General features: G+C 37.7%; 1 protein-coding gene across 4 annotated transcripts in view; it reads right to left on the bottom strand.

Moving 5' to 3' along the window:
- LOC133607413 (heparan-alpha-glucosaminide N-acetyltransferase) overlaps window positions 1–21328 on the bottom strand; it is a 76894-nt gene that overhangs the window by 25010 nt on the left and 30556 nt on the right. For all 4 annotated transcript variants that reach the window (XM_061962035.1, XM_061962009.1, XM_061962018.1 and 1 more), the window contains 8 exons: window positions 21082–21164; window positions 14298–14374; window positions 10996–11026; window positions 10765–10925; window positions 4895–5007; window positions 1698–1819; window positions 1105–1228; window positions 941–1027 (listed from right to left, as the gene is read on the bottom strand). In XM_061962035.1, coding sequence (XP_061818019.1) covers window positions 941–1027; window positions 1105–1228; window positions 1698–1819; window positions 4895–5007; window positions 10765–10925; window positions 10996–11026; window positions 14298–14374; window positions 21082–21164 — 798 coding nt within the window. The remainder of the gene's footprint in view (window positions 1–940; window positions 1028–1104; window positions 1229–1697; window positions 1820–4894; window positions 5008–10764; window positions 10926–10995; window positions 11027–14297; window positions 14375–21081; window positions 21165–21328) is intronic.

The raw sequence follows: 21328 nt of genomic DNA, 5'->3' as shown, positions 1-21328 counted from the left end.
TATGTTTTCATCTACAAAACCATTCTGGGTATCACTCCATCTTATCTGTCTTGTCTTTTAACAAAGAAACAAGGAAATCACAATCTTCGTTCAATGAATGTTCTGCAATTTGTCGTCCCCAAAGTAAAAACTGAACTGGGCAAGAAAGCATTTAGGTTTTCAGCACCGAAGGCTTGGAATAACCTACAATCGAATATTAAACTTCAAACCCTAGTTACATTGAATGAGTTTAAAGCTTCTGTGAAAGGACTGCAGTCTACCTTGTCTATATGCACATGTGTCATGTGAGCAAGTTTTAATGTTGTAAATGTGATGTTTTATGTATTTGTTTACTGTTTTTAATGTAACCTTGCTGCTGCCCTCTTGGCCAGGTCGCCCTTGGAAAAGAGATCTTTGATCTCAATGGGATTTTACCTGGTTAAATAAAGGCTAGTAATAATAGTATATGTTATGATTGTGCTGTTTTGGGAGGCTAAGCACTTATTAGATTGATTTTGATTCATTTCAATGGAAGACATTGATTTGAGATACACATGTTTTGACTCAGGAGCTATTATATCACAGAGCCAATTAGGTCCTACTGTACTTCCATTCATGACAGCCTTTTCCAATGTTTTGTGCAACGTTTCACTGATTCTGGAAAGTGATTGTGATTAAATTAACTTAAATCATTGATATTGAACCCTCAGGTAGCGTTAGAATGAATGTCTATGTAGTTGCTATTTCTACAGTAAGGCAAGTGCTGAACAAGCGACCTTTGGACAACATGCTGCAGAGTAAGAAAAACACACTTCTTGAAGTCACACAGATAATATATATGGCCAAGACTTATCCATAGTCTTAACCACTGCCTAAAGTCCAGTTTTGGTGCGACAAACCGAAATTGTGCCACACTTATTAAAAATGAGAAGTAAGAAAATAAATAAAAATAGTGTCTTACCTGCATCCCCATAAATCCCATCACAATTGAGTTGATTGTACCGAGAATACCCTCTGGGTCGAATGGTTGTGTGGAGCGGTACATTTCCTGCAGAAGGCGAAAATGGCTATTTTAGGTCCTCCCACTGTAAGAAGACCTGTGCTATTAAGAAAAAAAAGACTTACTTTGCACGTGGGGTACCTATACATGTTGTCACCAAACATCCACTTGTCAATGTACCCTGCCGCCCCTCCAGTGCAGTTTGGGTAAAGGCCATTATCCCCAATTCCACCTGCTCCTAAATAGCCTCTGATAACAAGAGACATCAACACAGCAACAGCAGTAAATGGGTAGGATGAAAAATATTAAACATGCAAGCCTCATTTTGTCTCACACTGTAGAAAATAACAATTAATGAGGTTAAAACACCAAAACACAGTCTGGTTGAAACAGACATAGGTTTATAATTTTGTGTTAGTAGGGACACACAAAAAGCAAGAGGACTCAGAGCGAGGAAGATGGATCCTCGGCCTCCACTCCTCTTACGGAACATGACATATCCAGATAGTCTAATTACGCCCTCTCCAGCATCCAGCGCAGGCCCATAAATCACCTTAGTTCCTAACAGCAGCAGCACAAGGTGCACACTGCACAGTAAAGGCTGCTATACGCCATTATCCAAACTTGGGGATCACGCCATTAAGGAGAGCTGCATGCAATTTACACCCTCTGCATATGGGAAAAGTGAATTATTTAGTGGATACATGAGAGTACATACGTGGGGCAGTTGGGTACAGGCAGGAGGAAGGTGATGCATAGCCACAACGTCTCCAAGAGAATGATGATGAGCCATTGGGACCTGTAGAGCACCACATCCTGGACTGGGGACCACCAGTGACCCTGTGGCACAAACCCCATTAAATTAAAGTTGAATTGTTGACAATTTATATAATTTTGGTCCTGAGCTTCAAGATACGTTTGCTGGTGTTGTGATCTGATTTGTTAATATAAACATGAACTCGAAGAAGCAAATTTGGTAAATTCGAATGTGTTCAAAAGAGACCTTATACAGAATGAATTGATTTTGTCACAAAAATAATTATGAACATGTCAAAATGAAATATAAAAATGCTATATTGCTTTACTTGTTAGCACTAAATGTATTAATAGCTTGTAAACTATTTATTAAACAAAATTGATTGCTATTTATTTATTACAAATGATAATAATGATTATACCCATAATTACTTCTAAATTACAAATTATAAAATTACAATTACACAGTACTATAGAATGTCCATTAGGAAAGATTGTTTGCAGTTGTTGAAGTGGTTTGAATTTCAAAATATTCAATAGCCTTTTAAATAAAGATTCCACTTGAGGTGGTTGTATCAATCTAAATATTGTTAGTACTGACACCATCGTAGTACCATTATGGAATTGGATCAACACTATGTTTACACTGCAGGCCAAACAGGCCTCCATCAGATTTTTTTGAAATCTCATTTTTTTCCAGCTGCCTGTTTACACTGCAAGTAAAATTTAATTTTTATCAGACTCCAGTGTAAACGCGCACAAGCCCCAATGTGTCCCCAATGTGGTACCAATGTGGCCTTGACGTCACTTGCATGCACACTTTGATGAAGTGAAAACAAAGGAAGTTGACCAGAAGGAAGTCGCTACTACTACAAAATTAAATAAAAGTCGCAACACCTTAAAATGAGTGGGGTTTTTTTTTATGTCAAAGTAAATTAAAGTAATATCATGTCTGAATGTATGTGTATAGTGTAATATATTTGGGAGGGTTGTAATATTTTTTATTTATGGCAGACATCAGCGTGGAGCTTTGCGAGTTTTATTTTTAAACTCACATGTAAGCAAATGCGCCACAGCGTCAATTCCGGACCTTCTACAATCGTTATTTCTTTGGAATCAAAATATGCATATTCATATATTACATATAGTCTAGTATTTGCACACTATTGACAAGTAATGCATGGAATATTTGGTCGCCTTAAATCGACTTTGCTCACCGAAACTGGATAATGTGAGGAAAAATCCACTTCCGCTGGCGACTCTGTCTTTCCCAGCGCACATGAGTAACGTAGCTCGCCCAAAGCTGACAAAAAAGTCACATTCAGGTCGCATTGCATTTACACTGAAGTTACCTTTGAAAAGATCAGATTCCAATCGGATTCAGGACTATCTCTGGATGTGGCCTGAATCTGATGCCAAAAGATCACATTAGAAGCACTTTGGAGCATTTAGACTGGCAACATTTTTTTATGTGTGTCACTTGAGAGAAAATAAATCCGATTTGGTGTGCAGTGTAAAGGGGGCCCTATACTAGTGTGATGAGAACAATGTTTTGCAGTTCTCTTGTATGTTTATTTTCAAAAATATATGTGTTGTTTAAATAAAATGTATATATTATTATATTGTTTATAAACTCAGAGAATAGTAGTTTTTATTTTTGTTTACTTTTTTTGTATATGTTATTGTATTAAATATTGTTAAATTGTCCACAAATAAGTATATTTGTCTTGTGTTTTATACTACTAATAATCATGATCAGCAAGTTAAAAGCAAAAAAACACAACATCATTCAACTAATTTAAAAATGTTTTATGTAAATCGGTACCGAACAATACCAACATTTGTTGTATAGATTCTTCCATAACAGTAGCCTACAGATGGAATTTACTGGCCTAAAGAAAAGGGATGCGATAACATCAGCACCAGTGTCTGATGTGTGTGGCGTATAAACTATTTTTTGTCCTACAACGATTGGAAAAGGCAACATGAAAACAGGGTGGGAGAGGTGCGACTCGGGTGTTAAAATTAGTCATTGCAGGATTTCCTTTAACAAAGACACAGTCCCCTCTGTTACAGTGATATGTTGACAGTGTCCCAACTCTGGCTTTTACAGGCCATGTGAATGCAGGAAGCCTCAGTGAACCACTGAAACTTGAGTCTTTTTTTAATCACCTGTGTGTCTGTGAAACTTGGGTATTCTTTAAGCAACCGTGAGTCAGTGAAACTTAAGTCGTTGTCAAGTGCCCGTGAGTCAGTAAAAAATGGGGGTTCATTAGGGCACTCAGGAGTCATTGAAACTCGAGTCTTAATCAGGCACCCACAGGCCAGTGACACTTGAGTTTTTCTCGGGCATCCATGATCACTGAAACTCGGGTCTCCATTAGGGTACCCGTGATTCAGTAAACTTGAGTCTGTCAAACATTCAGGTTTTAGCAAAAACACAATTCTTCGTCGAGCACCTGCGAGTCAGTGAAACTCAAGTCTTCGTCAGGGACCTGCTAGTCAGTGAAACCTGGGTTTTTGTTGGGCACCCATGAGTCAGTGAAACTTGAGTCTTTATTAGTGCATCCAAAAGTCAGTGAAACTTGAGTCTTTGTTGAGCATCCGTGAGTCAGTGAAACCAGAGTGTTCGTCAAGCCCCAGCGAGTTTGTGAAACGTAAATCTTCGTCAAGCATCCGTGAGTCAGTGAAACTTGAGTCTTCGTCAAGCCCCAGCGAGTCTGTGAAATGTAAATCTTCGCCAAGCACCCATGAGTCACTGAAACTTGAATCTTCGTTGAGCACCCGTGAGTCGGTAAAACTTGGGCCTTCGTCGAGCTCTCACAATTCAGTTAACCTCGAGTCAACTTGACTCTTTGTCAAGCATCCGTGAGTCAGTGAAATTTGAGTGAACTTGACTTATTGTCGACTACCCATCAGTCAGTGAAATTCGAGTCTTCATCAAGCATCCGTGAATCAGTGAAATCCTTGGGATTAGCGATTGAATCTTTCGTTTTGTCCAGCCTGTGATGCAGCTCGAGCACGAAGGGGAAAGAAGAGTTGATTTGAGGCAAAGATCAACTCTGTTAGGAGGAGCTAATACAAATTCAGTTAGAGTATCATCTGTTTTGATTCACTAAAAAACTTTCCAGTTTGACTGACTCGATCATGACTGCTTACTTCACTTTGTCCATTCTCTTTGTTTCCCCATAGGGTCTGCAGCAGAGCCAAGAAAAAGTAGGTGAAAGCCAGACGCTGTAGCACACCAGGGATCCTGAGCCAGGACCAGGACACTGCAAAACATGAAGCAAGTATAAGTGATGCATTCATGAACACAGACGTACATAACTCAGTGGAGTGAGGGTGTTCCTGCTGATCTGAGCATATTATAAATCAGCAAAGTGATAATATTGGTAATGGGAGCTTCTCAACCGTCCGACCAATACAACTGCTACGTTTGGAAGAAGACTGATGGACAGAACGAGTTGTGCCGGATATGGACGTCAGAGGGAGCGGATCAAAGGTTCGCAGTTATCTCTTGGTCAGGACAAATTGAGGGGGATAAGATTGACTCTTGGTTGGGAGATTGATGGTAATCTACACATTAGTTAATTGAAAAGCTCTTTGCTGCAAAATGTGCCGTAAAAACAATGAAATCCCAATCATTGATCAGGTCAAATCCACTAGGGGAAGGAAATGTCAGAAGGAGGACGCTTACTGATGTCACATTTGTTAATGTGCAGGTTACACCCCAGCATGATTTACTCCTTACACTTCTAACTTAACGTCAAACTAAGTATTTCACAATAATGTATGTTTGATTCCTGTATTTATCATAACTTTTATATTTATTCCACAGAGGTTTTGAATTACCCAACACTACCTGCTGTCATGCAGTGTAGTAAGGACAAATTTACAGCGATAATATAGTTGTAGTTTTTATTTTGTTTTTTTAAGTAATTTTGTGTCTATCGGTCTGACTTCTTCCACATTTCATGGGGTCTCTCTGCCCATGGTTACGACAAAGCCCATAGTATCGGATTCAATCAAGTGGGCATGATTAAAATATGCACATTTATTGGTCTTTGGTTATATTCAGCCTAGCAACAAATGATGTTAGTTGTTGTTATAAATTGGGCACATCTGTACATATGGGGCAATAAAAGCAAATCACAAACTGTCCTGCCTAGTTTTGGTATCTCTGAAGGTAGCGTCTTGCATCTCAAATCTACAAATCAAGCAGTCCTACAGCGCGTTTACTTTTGCAAACAAACAGTTAACATCTAAATGTCCTCCAATAAGCACAGAAGTTTGATCTTTTCCTGTACTTTAGTGAACTCATTTACAAAAGGTAAACATGGTAGGCTATAGGCTACTAGAAGCTAGCAGCTACACCACAGTTAAGCACAAAAGCTAAATGTAATAAATGTCCTTAATTGAACAATATTGCAGTCTAAAACATGTTTATATCGACTTTTGTCAATAGAAACAATTATCATATAATTATAGTTGCATATTACTTACAGATACAAAGTCTCCAAGCCAGAAATGTATTAAACAAACACGTCAGCATCATTTAACTTCCGACTTAAAAAAAAAATTTAAAAAAAATTGCACTCCACTTCAGAAGCATGCATCTGTCATAAGGTTGTTGTTTTTCATTCCTATCGTTATTCTGCAATTTCACTCGCTCAAACATTTTCTAACATTCCACACTATGAAATAATAATAGTCTGTACTATGATTCATGCTGATATCATATCGGTTTATATCGGTATTGGCCAATACTCAAAGCTACTATATCGGTATTGTATCGGAAGTAAAACTTGGGACAACCCTAACAAAAACATCCATCAATAAATATCTATTAGGTTATCAGACCATAATGCAAGTGATTAATCATACATACCCAATAATGAAACATACTGAAATGTGTATAGATGTGACACTATAATCACTATAATCACTCGCCATACAACAATAGATGATATCTGTCTATTACATGACCGCTTCTATGTTAGCTACATCTCTTTGTTTATAATGATTATTTTCTGCTGGATCTACCCCCTAGTTTATGCTGCCCTTTTTTTTGCTGCAGCTGTTACATATACTGTAATATTGTACATGGTAATTGGGATTTGTTATATATTGTATATATTAAATAAAAATATAATATAATATAATAATATAATATATTAGTATATATTATATACTGTATATATATAATGTGTAAATATTACATATATGGTAAATTTTTTGTCTACTTTATACCTACGTTATCCTCTCCATCCTTGGTACCTGAGCTACTGTGTGGAACAATTTCCCTTGTGGATCAATACAGTTTGTCTAAGTCTAAAACTCAACAGTGAAGTGTCCTGGCTGGTCCAGGGTTATTTTAGACAACTAAAAGTCAGGGTCAATGTCAATAACAGAGATGTTCTTTGTAGAAAGTCGGTGTACAAAATTGACACGATTGATAGTTGTTACATTATGGATAAATTACTTCTTACTGTTGCTTTACTTTTCCTAGCAATCAAGCTTAAAGAATACCCAAAGCAAGTAAAATATTGACAAAATATAGGACAGTATGTTTTACCCTGGGTTCTGTGTCTAGCGGTTTATATATGCAAAAACAACAAACTCGGGAGATAATTTTACACATTTTCTCTTGTGCATTTTAATGCTGGTCGGTATCTTTGGTCCTTGTATCACCTTTAGCACAGCGCACTGCAGCTGCAAGGTTTTTCAGAATATTATAGAAGCTTTTTGTGAAATCAGAGCTGGTTAAAAACTGCAGAATAAATAAACAACCAATGTAAAATCACTTTCATCCTTCTCTCCCTGCTTCCGTCTGCTCCATTGTCTCACTCTTTCTTCGGGCTGGCTTCTATAAGCACCAGTATATTTAGCTTCAAAAGTATAAGGTTGCAAATCCTCATTTGTCCAAAAATAGTCGTCTTTGTTGTCTGTTACCAAGTCTGCCATGATTAGAACACATCACTCGTGTTTGATTCCGGAAGTAGGAACACACATGTTGCCAGAAGTCAGACGTGCGCTGCTATAGTCATGGTTAAAAGTACATACACTTGTAAAGAACATAATGTCATAGCTGTCTTGAGTTTCTAATCATTTTTACAACTGCTATTTTTTTTTTATAGTGATTGGAGCACATACATATTTGTCACAAAAAACATTCATGAAGTTTGGTTCTTTTATGAATTTATTATGGGTCTACTGAAAATGTGACCCAATCTACTGGGTCAAAAGTATACATACAGCAATGTAAATATTTGGTTACATGTCCCTTGGCAAGTTTCACTGCAATAAGGCACTTTTGGTAGCCATCCACAAGCTTCTGGCAAGCTTCTGGTTGAATTTTTGACCACTCCTCTTGACAAAATTGGTGCAGTTCAGCTAAATTTGTTGGTTTTCTGACATGGACTTGTTTCTTCAGCATTGTCCACACGTTTAAGTCAGGAGTTTGGGAAGGCCATTCTAAAACCTTAATTCTAGCCTGATTCAGCCATTTCTTTACCACTTTTGACGTGTGTTTGGGGTCATTGTCCTGTTGGAACACCCAACTGCGCCCAAGACTCAACCTCCGGGCTGATAATTTTAGGTTGTCCTGAAGAATTTGGAGGTAATCCTCTTTTTATTGTCCCATATGTCTCTGAAAAGCACCAGTTCCATTGGCAGCAAAACAGGCCCAGAGCATAATACTACCACCACCATGCTTGACTGTTGGAATGGTGTTCCTGGGATTATAGGCCTCACCTTTTCTCCTCCAAACATATTGCTGGGTATTGTGGCCAAACAGCTCAAATTTTGTTTCATCTGACATCACATGGACAAAGATAAGACCTTCTGGAGGGAAGGCTAAATCAGGCTTGAATTAAGGTTTTAGAATGGCCTTCCCAAAGTCCTGACTTAAACTTGTGGACAATGCTGAATAAACAAATCCATGTCAGAAAACCAACTAATTTAGCTGAACCGCACCAATTTTGTCAAGAGGAGTGGTCAAAAATTCAACCAGAAGTTTGCCAGAAGCTTGTGGATGGCAACCAAAAGCGCCTCCTTGCAGCGAAACTTGCCAAGGGACATGTAACCAAATATTAACATTGCTGTATGTATACTTTTGACCCAGCAGATTTGGTCACATTTTCAGTAGACCCATAATAAATTCATAAAAGAACCAAACTTCATAAATGTTTTTTGTGACCAACAAGTATGTGCTCCAATCACTCTATCAGAAAAAAATAAGAGTTGTAGAAATGATTGGAAACTCAAGACAGCCATGACATTATGTTCTTTACAAGTGTATGTCAACTTTTGACCACGACTGTATGTAAACAGAAATCAATGCGCTGAAGAAATCAGTCCGGGAAATTATTAAAATCATTAAAATACGGTAAATATTGAACATATTACATATTGTTAATAAACGTTCCTGTTACTACATTATACAGGACTGTCTCAGAAAATTAGAATATTGTGATAAAGTTCTTTATTTTCTGTAATGCAATTAAAAAAACAAAAATGGCATACATTCTGGATTCATTACACATCAACTGAAATATTGCAAGCCTTTTATTGTTTTAATATTGCTGATTATGGCATACAGCTTAAGAAAACTCAAAATCCTGGGCATCCATAACACCTCAGCAATGCCACAGGCTGATTGCCTCCATGCCACGCCGCATTGATGCAGTAATCCGTGCAAAAGGATTCCCAACCAAGTACTGAGTGCATTAATTGACATTTTCAAATGTTTGATTTTGTTTTGCTGTTATAAATCATAAGCGGTAGAAAATGGATGGATGGATGGGTCTGAGGAAATATTCTAATTTTTTGAGATAGGATTTTTGAGTTTTCTTAAGCTGTATGCCATAATCAGCAATATTAAAATAATAAAAGGCTTGCAATATTTCAGTTGATGTGTAATGATAATATATCATAATGATTGTGAACGACAGGCAAAATTCCCCAAAAAAGTGCAGTTGCCCTTTAAGGTAACAGAGATCAGAGTATCAGAGTCATCAAAAAAGTGTAAAGCAGCTACGAAATGTGATTCAAAAAAGTGGATTTAACTGACATAATAAAAAAGACTATTTCAATTCAATATTTTTCTGAAAATGGGTGTTGAAATAGAGGGGTCGTCCTATATTTGCTTTGTAAGGTTTTCACGAGTTTGACCCGAGGTTGTGTCAAAGGTGATCACTATTTTCCCTGCCTTATCTTGACATTGAAGCCTATTCAGATAATGTGACTTCATTCTCTTATTAGATCAAACCTCCCCACAATGTAGCTGACGGCGCCCTTGGAGAGCGTGGTCCGAGCAGCAGTTTATGGTAAAAGTGGTCTTGTTGTGAGAAGCCAGAGGAGCAGCTGCAAGGGGCTGAGACCTGTAATTCTATCTGTTTGTAATCGTCCATTACTGCGCTGCTTGTTTTTGCTCAGTCTTTCCCTGTTAAACGTCCCTTGGTGCTGGATTGGGAATACACACACGCGCACACACACACACACACACACACACACACACACACACACACACACACACACACACACACACACACACACACACACAATAACAATATTTTTGTTAAACGGGTTACAAAGACATGCACCCAGGAAAAAAAAAACCCATTAGCATCTGGCTAATGTGTGAAAGGCGCCCTGTGCATCCCCAGGTGGAAGATGAATTGAGGAGTCAGACAACCCTGACACTCCTCTGCAGCTTTTAGCACAAATCTGGAGCACAATCTGAATATTGTACTGCTTTTAGTGTCCTATATCTAAATGAGACCTGATATAAAAATGTTAGTTTGGAAACAATATGTTAAAGAACCAGAGAGGACTTCAGCAGCTCCTCAGTCCTGCTTCAGTTTGTCTAAGATTGTGTTTGAAATGAACGGGTACATTATTTATGTGGCGAGTGGACCGGCTATTATGCTTTAATGATGTTCCCAGCACAGAACTGAAGTAAATAACAAACCTGTCCGCAAACAGGATGTTCTTGTTCCATTAGCAGTGCACGCTAATTTTGCACCTACGTGGTCCATCTCGCGGGGAGTAGTTGAGGAAGCAGAAGCCGAGCATCAGCAGGACCAGAGTTCTCCACGTGACCTTGTGCAGCAGCTGCAGGCGGCCCACGCCTCTCCTCTGCATGGATCGGATCGCCAACACCACCGAAGTCCCGATGGCAAAGACAAACCTTGACGACAGAAAATGATGGTGATAAGGTTGTTTTTTTGATAAGTGTGCTAAGAAACAAGTACACCTACCATGGCATGACGAGATCTGCCACTGTCAGACCTGCAGGAAATAGTCAATTGTTATTTTCTATTCTTCACAATCAGGTCATGAAGAACATGTTGTCCCAAAGAGGACAGCCTCTGTTATCAATATGATTAATAATAAGGTATAGTTATGTGACAGTAGAAGCCCTTCAGCACAGAAAAGATTCATCATATCATCTCTAAAATCAATATAGAGTTATAGATCTGGCAAAAAGGCTATTATGGAACTTTAAGTGAGCAGACCTCTAGGCAAAAAAAGAAAACAAAAAAATATATTTTATTATTATGGTGTATGTTTTCTACTTAATCGTTTTTATACTTTCCTACACAGTTCCATCCACCCTTCAGTGGTACTTTTCCTTGTTATTTTTTGTTCACAAAATACACACTGATATTTTACCTTTGATGGGGTGATCAATTATGTGAACATTCCTAACAAAATGTCAGAAAGGGTTGCAGATGAGTGAGAGGAACTTGAGGCTAGGTTATTTCATATTTTCTTTTAAAGAAAGTACACAAACAAAATAGAGCAATACACAAATATTTAAATTAAACCAGAAAAATACAATAGAACAACGTGTATAATGATTATTGCCACCAAATGTTAAAAATATCACAACATACAGTAGATCTGCACTTTGAAATGGGTTACGTTCCAAACCATTCACAAATAGCAAACAAATGCAAGTAAATGACACTCAGCCAGGGCTATTATGTTGCTTCACCGAGGTGCCAAGGTAAGCAACGCCGGCTCGCTTCTCCCACTCTAAACCCTCCTACTTGCTTGCGTTTCTCAGATTTGGTATCAACAATTTCAATACAAGAGACTGTTGTAATTATTAGAGTAAATTCAGATACGATAACCCTCCCCATTTCTCTTCAACTACTCTACTGTATGGTGTGCTGTTATGCTATCAATTTTTTGTATTATTTCACTATTTTCATGATCACAGATCTCTAAATAATACTGTTAATGCTAAATTAAAAACCCCTGCCCATTTTTCTGGAAAAAAATAAAAATAAATAAGAATACATAAATTGACAAATACTAAAAAAAATATCACATATCTGCGGGGACGCGAAGACTAAATTGTTCAAATGTAAGGATCCATGGTATTTCAAATTTGATGAAACATGCCATTACTTCGACTCTAGTCTTTTTAAGACCAAATGTATTTATTATTATTTATTTTAATTGCCTTTGACCATGTTTCAATATCGAAAATTAAAGGATGCAGCGTGTTTCATGTTTAGTCCCACTGTTGGAACTGTTGGGAGCGTTCTATACCAGGGATTTTTGTTGGTAAATGAGAGAGGATGAGAGATTATCATCATAAATCCACATCTCTGTCAACATAAACAAGGAAGTCAGCATTAGATGGGCAATGCAAGGACACATTTGATTGGTCAGACAGTTAACGTGTGCTTTGAGCGCCACTCATGGACAAATTCGATAATTGGCCAAAATGTAGTTGCATGGGATTAGACACAGATGCAAGGCAGGGATTGGTTAAATTTGCGTGACTGCAACATTGTCAAATTCTAGTGCATACTGGCCCCCGAGTTCAGTTCATAACTTGGGAGACGAACATTTTTGCAGAAAATTCCCCAAAACATTAGAGCGCTCCGGTTGTATAGAAGAACTTGGACCACGGTAAACACATTGGCAGATCCTTGCATTGACATTTTAACCTTGTTAGCAAACATAGAACACTGGGCTCCAAACATAACTGAGGCATTCCTTAAGTACTCAACTTTTTGACAGTTACAATTTATTTTCGTAATGTGATTTGTGTCACTAAGGTGTTGTTGTAACTTGTTTACTTCGGATGCAGTCAGTAGTCATGTGTTTAATTTCTTTAGTTGTACTGGTGATGCTCCTCTAGGTTCCATTTTAGGTCCTCTCTTTTTCATGATTTGGGCTATTTAACTTGTGGCCTGGTGCCTGTGGGTTCAGTTAAAAAAAACTTGTGAAAGACTCACATTTTTGCAGCAGTTTCTTTAAAACTCTAGAGTGCTGACAAAGAGATGATCATTGGCTATCTTTTTTGCAGAAGGTCGTTAAAAATAGCAGAGTACCCCTGTAACTCTGACAAAACTGTAGATCAAATTTAATTGTCTATTTTAGAGGAAGCTGGTTCTTCGTAATGTACAAAATACAACAAAGACTATGTTTAACACTGCTGGCCAAAGTGGACCAAAAAAATAGATATTTTCAAATTAAAATTTTGCAGCTGACTGTTTAGAGTACAAGAAAAATGGGATCTTTATCAGACTCCAGTATGAACGTGCAGAGGCCCCAATTTGGCCCCAATGTGGCCTCAACGTTACTTGCATGCGCAGTTCGATAAAGTGAAAACAAAGTAAGTTGACCGGATTCCGTAAATGAACAAGTCGCTACTAATGCTACGAAATAAAATAAAAGTTACCACACCTTAAAAATGAGTGGGTTTTTTCAACGTGAAAATAAATTAAAATAATATCATGTATGACTAGGTATATATTTATATATATATAGTGTAATTAATTTGGGAAGGTTTTAATCTTTTTATGGCTGTTAAGTAGCAGAGACATATACATCAGCACGGATCTACGTTAGTTTTATTTTTTTTAATTTAACTTACAGCCACCGAAAAAATACTTTGCTCATCAAAACCGGATGTTGTGATGACGTATCCACTTCTGATGGTGGGCCGCATCTGTTCCTGCGCACACGAAAGATGTAGCTCACTCAAAAATGACGTAAAAGTCGCAATCAAGTCGCATTCCTTACACAATTCAGTTTAGACTGAAGTCACATTTGATACGATCAGATTCCAATCTGATTCGGACTACCTCTTGATGTGTCCCAAAACTGATGGGAAAGGATCAGCTTTGAAGCATTTTGGAGCGTTTGGACTGGCAAAAAATATCTGATCTGTGTCACCTGAGGACAAAAAAAAAGTTTTGATTTGGTGTGCAGTGTAAACGGGGCTTAATAGTAAGGGAGAAGTTAGATCACCCTGGTCCTTAAATTCTGGAAATGTGGCCCTGTCTGCTTATTGATTTGATATCCAAACACAAGTAGCTCACAATAGCAATGGATTTGTAAGGGATTATGATTTTATCACTAATCAAGATCACTTTCTTTCTAAGCAGCTGCAGCTTTTGTAAATACTTTCTTCACTCTATCAGTGATGACTTCAAGGGCACTGCCACCATTTTCAGTTGTGAGGCGATGCCACAAATTGACTGATTATTTTAGTCTCTTCTGCTTGAACAAAACAGCATATTGAGTTTTACTTCACCGTTCCATGGTGCGTGCTGAAAGAACCAGTAGCCTCCTCCACCGTAGTTGACAAACACCATCACTGTGAGGGCAAACCTACAAAGACAGAACAAGTCTGTTGACCAATCAGTTTGGTCTTTTTCTGTCATTTTCTCTGCTTTTTTTTTTTGTAAATTCCTGTCCAGCACTAAATGCATGACCTTTACCCCTGTTAGAGGTATCTGTGGAGCATACCTGTCTGTAATTGTAACTACGGTTCTATTTAGTTCAGCTGTGGCTTCAGCTAGTTGCTGGTTCAATGTTTTTTCTCGGTCTCTTGTACCTGTGTGCCTGGCGTTCCAAATATACAAAGAATAACAAACAGATATTTCTTAACTAACTTTGACTTTTTGAATTTTGCTACCTTCTGTATGGAGGGTAATGCAACCTGAGCATTATAAATCACTCAGGAAATGAACGCTTGTCCTCTGGATCTCCTCAAGCAGGACTGCTGACTATAGACTTTGCGTCGAATATATGATACACTTTATGCTTTGCACTGGCCAAGGCTGATGAAACACTGCCCACGTGATGGAGTGCTTCCATTGAACGGCGGGAAAAAAGGTGTTGCGTGAGAGAAATTTGAGGCGTCTTGCATTAGGGGAAGAGTGGGTTAGCTGTAAATCAGCATTGGCCATTATTTAAAACATGTCTGGAAAACTTAAAATCAACATACAATCAAACAATATTGGGAAATATAGACCGCCTTACTGTGTGACAGGAACTTTACATAATAAATTGATTGAAACATATGAAGTACCTTGTGATTGGAAATTTACTTATGGTAAAAGAAAAGGTTTTCATGTGTCTTCCTTACACTTGTTTAACAACAAATGGAAGTTGTGTACCGAATTCAAACACCACATGAAGGGCTTTGTGTGACCCTAAACAACATTTTGTTTGTGGCCTAATTTTGGTTCAGCTTCAACTGTCTTTAAAAGCTAGTGACACCTTTGTTTCGAATTTTCATCATCGTTCCAGGAATGTGCTATGAGATTACTTTCTTCTATCATCTCATCCTGGTTTCCAAATATGTTGGTGGTATGTGTGAATGCATACAGCAAAGGTACATGTTGAATGTTGGGTTTGCTGCAACCAGGACGAATGACCCATTTTGCATTTTATGCAACAGAGTGTCGGTAGTGTTACAATACTAATTAGATTAAAACAAACAAATTATTTGACAGAAAATTTGATTTCATTTTCATACCTGATGGATTTAAATGAAAGGAAAAAAAAGTCTTAAAGTCTTTACGAAAGCCCATGCTACGATCATGTGACCCCCATAGTAGTTGTGGTCCTCATCAACCGCAGTGTTAATGTGACTAGCTGGCCCGGACCACCCGTCAGGAATCTCACTGCAAAAACTGTACAGGTCGACAGGGTGAACTCTTTCACAACATACACGACTGAGGAGATATTGAGATGGGATTCTGCTGCTGCTGCTGCCTCTGGGGCCTTTCACCATCTAATACACTGATTTGCGTTGTATTCAATAACATAAAAGACGGTCCTCAAGGGTCATAATGACATCAGTAAAAGTTCCCATCTGATAAGATGCCCCCACGTTTGATTAAGCAAAGCATTGAGCCATTACTGCTCTTTTAGCTCCAAACTGCAGATACAAGATTTTAATCAGCCACTGTCTTCTCCGAAGGGTTGTCAAAGTGGAGTATGTGCACGTGATCGTCTACTCTATCTGATGCTTGCATATATCATTGAAGTTTTGATCGACGCATGCATTAGTCGCCATAGCGACAAAGACAAAGGTTTAACAAGTGACCAGACAAGTCCTGGTCAAAGAAATCACTGAGACGTGTGCGTTTATTGGCCATCTCTCTAATTAAATACTTAACTTCGAGCGCCATCAGATTAAACCGTCATTCACATGACGCATGTTTTTTTACTTTGTTTTATTTTCTGACAAATTAATTCAGGTGATATTATTTTCAGGTTGATGCAGGCTATTTCATGATTTCTAATTAGGTTCAGCTGTAAACATGCCTTCCTCTGAATTTTTATTACACCATGAATTGATTGATCGGTGGGAGCCAAATGGTATCAATGATTTATTGCAAACAGATTACTTATAGAAGGAGCTTGCCTGCAGCAGAGAGTGGTTATGACTCGCTTACAGACCTCTTTGATGTGAATTATAGGGCATGCATTTGCATTACAGGCTCACCTTCATACTTTTCTCCAATGAATGTTGCATTCTGTCACAACCGATCAAATGTCGAAGGGCCATTAACCCACATATAGGCATAAGACAACCCTGAATATAAGACGACGCATCATTTTTAAGATCTGTTTTTCGATATCAGTTCAATCATATTTTTTCACCGCATTTCTTAGCTGTTCTTCTTCCTCGATCAACATAATCTCGTGTCATCAAAGAGTAAAAATGCATTTCTTTCAATATGCATCATAACAAAAAGGGTAATATTAAAAAAATGGATAGATGTTGATAGTCCAGCTCATACTGACTGGTATACACAAGCTATAGAAATGATATCAGTAGAAGAAACTGCATTTAGTTTAGATAATAAGGAGTCATATATTGGAATATGGGATCCATTATTTAAATTTGTTTTAACTATTAAATGAACCAAAAATATGACTTATTTTATCTTTTTGGAAAATATTGGACACAATGTGTTGTCAAGCTTATGAGATGTGATGCAAGTGTAAGCCACTGTGACACTATTGTTCATTTTTTTTAAATGTTTTTATTTTATTTTTTATAAATGGCTGTAATGATAATGTCTGCTGTGTTCTAATCACTGCTATGTTGGAATTGTTATTAATATTGATACTGTTGTTGATAATATACATTTTTGTTTAACTGCTTTTGGATTGTTTTGTGTCATGTTTGTGTGTCTTCTCTATTGCTCTGTTTATTGCTATTCTGAATGTTGCTGGGTCGGGTTTGGTTTTGGAATTGGAATTGCATTATTATGGTATAGTTGTGTATTGTTTTTTGGATTGACTAAATAAAATACAAATAAAATAAAATAAAATAAAATAAAATAAAATAAATCAACAAAATCTCTAAATAAACACCATAACTCCTCCACTGTTATTTACTCAGGCTGTGTTCACACTAGTGGTTTGGTACTCTAGTCTAAACTAATTCGGATAAATATGAATGAAAAGATTGTCATAGGACCAAGGCTGCTCAGTAAAAATGTATGGACACAAAATAAAGACCTATGGTCGGGCATCTATTGTGATTTATTACATGAAGAAACTCAAATGTTCCAAAGCTGCTATTTGTGTTACTGGTGGTTATTCTAATAGTCTGCTATTTTTTACCATACAGGGTTTCATGAAACATTTTCAAAATATACATTTAAAGCGCACGTGCCTTTGAACGACTCAATCTAGAGCCCTACACAGACCAAAGACACAGGACCATCATGTCAACTTACATGAAAGTACAAATACATTCAATAAAATCAGAATCAGAATCAGATTTATTGGCTAACTATGTTTAACACAAAAGGAATGTGACTTGCTAGAATGTGCTTTTTTTGTTCAATGCAAATATGCTGTCCTACACAGGCTACCATCGCTTTGTGCACACTGGCAACCTGTTAGTTTGCGTGTTACTAACAATGATGGGCAAACACGCAGCAAAATCCAAACTCTCCAAATACAGAAATGATCAAAACAGACCAAAACCAAGAACACACAAACAACATAAAACAAAAGCAGCGCAAGTGCTGTTGATAAAAAGAAAATGCTGCAAACATGTTAACGATGCAGAATCAAAAAGAACAGCAACAATGCTGCAAATGCAATGCAAACGCAAACACAAACCACAAAAACAACTTCATGAGAGAAAATGCTGCAATTTCACAAAAGGGAGCCAAATGACCAGGAAGTTAGTCTGGCAAACAAGATCACCATACCATACCTGTCAGCATATGTACTTAGAAAAAAAGGACATTTTCCTGGAAAAATTTGGGAAAATAAGAAAAAAACTAATTGGTAAAAAAAAACCGACTGTCTACTATTGCGCAACCGTAACATTTTCTAAGAATTTTATTTTGAAGGGCTGACTTTTTAGGCTACAAGGTATGTTGCTGAGTATTGCTGAACGAACTGTGCTGCTCTGCAACACAGGAGTGGATAAAAAATGTTTTTTTAATTTTAATTAGTTGGAATATGGGTAAAACACAGGAACAAAAAGAGCAAAAAGTTTCCAGGAAAAAACAGGAGGTTTGACAGGCATCTACAAGACCTGAGGGACATCGGTCTTTAAAGACAAGAGCAGGATGCCCAGAAAAAAGTTGGCAGAATGTAAAGATACATTTTCTTTAAGTCTTTGTTAAACACTTGGCCCTAAAAATTGTTGGCTATAGAATACCGTAAAACAGTACATCATACATTTTTAAAGACGGACATCCCTTTGGTCACCTGGATAACTTCCTGGTAGCATTGATAATGGTGCGTTCCATTAATGTCGGGAGTTAGAAGTTGGAGCTCGGAATGACGTCACAACCGAAATATGAACGTACCAGTCATGAGGTCGGAAATCAAGATGGTCACATCCACGAAAGCTATTGTTTATGATAAATGTATTTATTATTTTTTAGTTTAGCTTTCTTACATTTTTCTGTGGCACATTTTGAATTGCATTGGGTACGAACTGTGCTATATAAATAAACTTGCCTTTCCTATTCATGTGCCAGTTGCCTTATCTGAATACAAATAATTTATGGAAAATAAGCACTCAAACTTCCAATACGATGGATGAAGAGGAAACACAGACGCAATTGCTAGCGATGTAGAGCGCATAGAACACAAGAAAAATAAGTATTTACTGTATATTACAGTAACATAACCATATATAAACATCCTACATAAAAATTTGAGGGCAGTCAAAACCGCCCTGTCAACCAGTACATACACTTTTCATTTACGTGGCTGTCAGAAATCATAGTATTCATAGATTTATAGTTATCGATGTAGCACACTTACAGTTGCAGTCATGAAGTGGAAATTCCTTTTTTTTTCAAATTAAATCATGACACTTTAGCATATAGTCTTATTTTGGTTACATGATGTCAAAATTATGAAAACCCATTCACTTACATAAAGTTACTTAAAGTTAATTTCTTATATTTGAGTTGTTCCAATAATTAAACCTTAGACCTCACAAATGGTCTTGTTGATAAATGCACAAAATAATCCCACAAATACACAACGTATTGTAGAAAATCTACCTGTAAATCTATGAAACGATTTAGTTTTTTTTCCCTATTTTAGGCGTTGTAATGCCAAGTATCCTGATACTTGAGTCCACATATAGCATATAGACAGACCACAGGGTGTTAATAAAGAGGTATTTATTGCTCTGTGCCAAACATTAGGACATTTCTGAGACCCAATCAGAGAAAAACCTGGAGCTCAGTCAAAAAGTGTACAGAATGAGTCAGGCAGAGCTGACAATCAACCAGTCAACTTTATTACTTGTTCCTACAAAAAATACTGACGGTGCGATTTCTACCATGCAAAAAAAAACCCTAACAAACGACGACAAGCTTTTAGCTGTGCAGCGCGAGATTAAAATACGAATCCTTTTAGAAAAATTAACATGCAACTGTCACTTCCTCACACGTATCTGTATATCATGAGAGTGCAGCAATTATTAGAAAACCTTTGCTTAAGATAAATGCCTTCAAGAATGAATCAGCATTTATGCCAGATGACTGATGTTCTCCTAAGCAAGGAGTTGTTACTTATCAGATCATAAGTCAAGTGGCTGAGGCTGAGTCGCACCTTGATTAAAAATCTTTGCCAGGTATTTGAAACCATTACTAGTCTGGCTCGTATATGTACGCTACAAATATTGGGACAACTGACCACACATGAATTTGAAATAGAAATACATTTGTAGCTTCTATTGTCTTGTGCACTGGAAAGTTTTGGAACAAAATAGGACTTTCCCCAAACTGTTTCTACTCAGATAGAAGCACAGAAGTCTCTTGGCAAGGAGAACATTTAAGATACCGGTGCTCATGAGCAGCCATTTATTTGTCAAATCATAAAAAAGTTCAGTCATTTATCAGGAGTCTAAATGACAGTGCAGCTAATATGAACAAGCAGGTGAGTGGAAATGCAGAGATATGAAATATCATTCATCCTTTCCTTGAACTTTTGCAAACACTTGTGTGAATGCAGTTAACCAGCTGAACTCCCAAAATAAATAAACCTAAGTAGTGTTTCTGGATCGCATGAATATGCACTGTGGTTTCCAGAGAATTTAGTATCCTAATGGAAGCCACAGATGGAGAAGATGTTAGTCATCTGTTGGCTTTCGCTTCTCTCTCTCTCTCCATTTTGGCAAGAGATCTATGGCCGCGTGCATGTGTGCTGATATGTCTACTGTATTATTACATCAATTATTTGGCATGGGGGAGGTCAGAGCCACACCAGCATCCTGTTGCCAGAGAGGCGTGCTTTGTGTCTCCCCCCAGGCCACAATTAAGCCGAGCAGAGAGTCCAGATTCAATCACACACATCCATCCTGCCCAATAGAAACACACAATTTCAGGCCGAGACACGCCGATATCAGACATACTGCCCAAAGCTACACCGCCTGATAACAAAAGCTTGAGGGAGCATGTGACCAGACTGTGACCTCTGTAATTAGTCATTACGCTGGGTCTGCAGATTTTCATCATAGGGCTGCCAAAAAAAAAAGCTGAATGTGGCGATAGATTGACAAACAGTATGGTTGACCGAGGCGCACGTACCCTCGAAATGTGTCCAGTGAACGCAGACGGGTTGGTTTCACTTTGCTGGCACTGCTCTCGTCGTTCCCAGCATGCACTTCATCCTGTAGACACAATAAGAAAAGGGGGAGAAAATAATGTCAACACTGAAGTCCTAAGTGGATTATATTGTGAGTAGTCGCATTTGTCATCTCAACATGCATGCTTTTTCCATGATTTTTAGGTTGGGACGAATGCTCAAGTCTACCTCACTATAGGGTCATTACCA

The sequence above is a fragment of the Nerophis lumbriciformis genome, linkage group LG02 (assembly GCF_033978685.3).
Source record: "Nerophis lumbriciformis linkage group LG02, RoL_Nlum_v2.1, whole genome shotgun sequence".
Taxonomy (NCBI): Eukaryota; Metazoa; Chordata; class Actinopteri; order Syngnathiformes; family Syngnathidae; genus Nerophis; species Nerophis lumbriciformis.
Note: the sequence above shows the minus strand (reverse complement) of the source record. Positions and strands in the feature narration are given on the sequence as shown.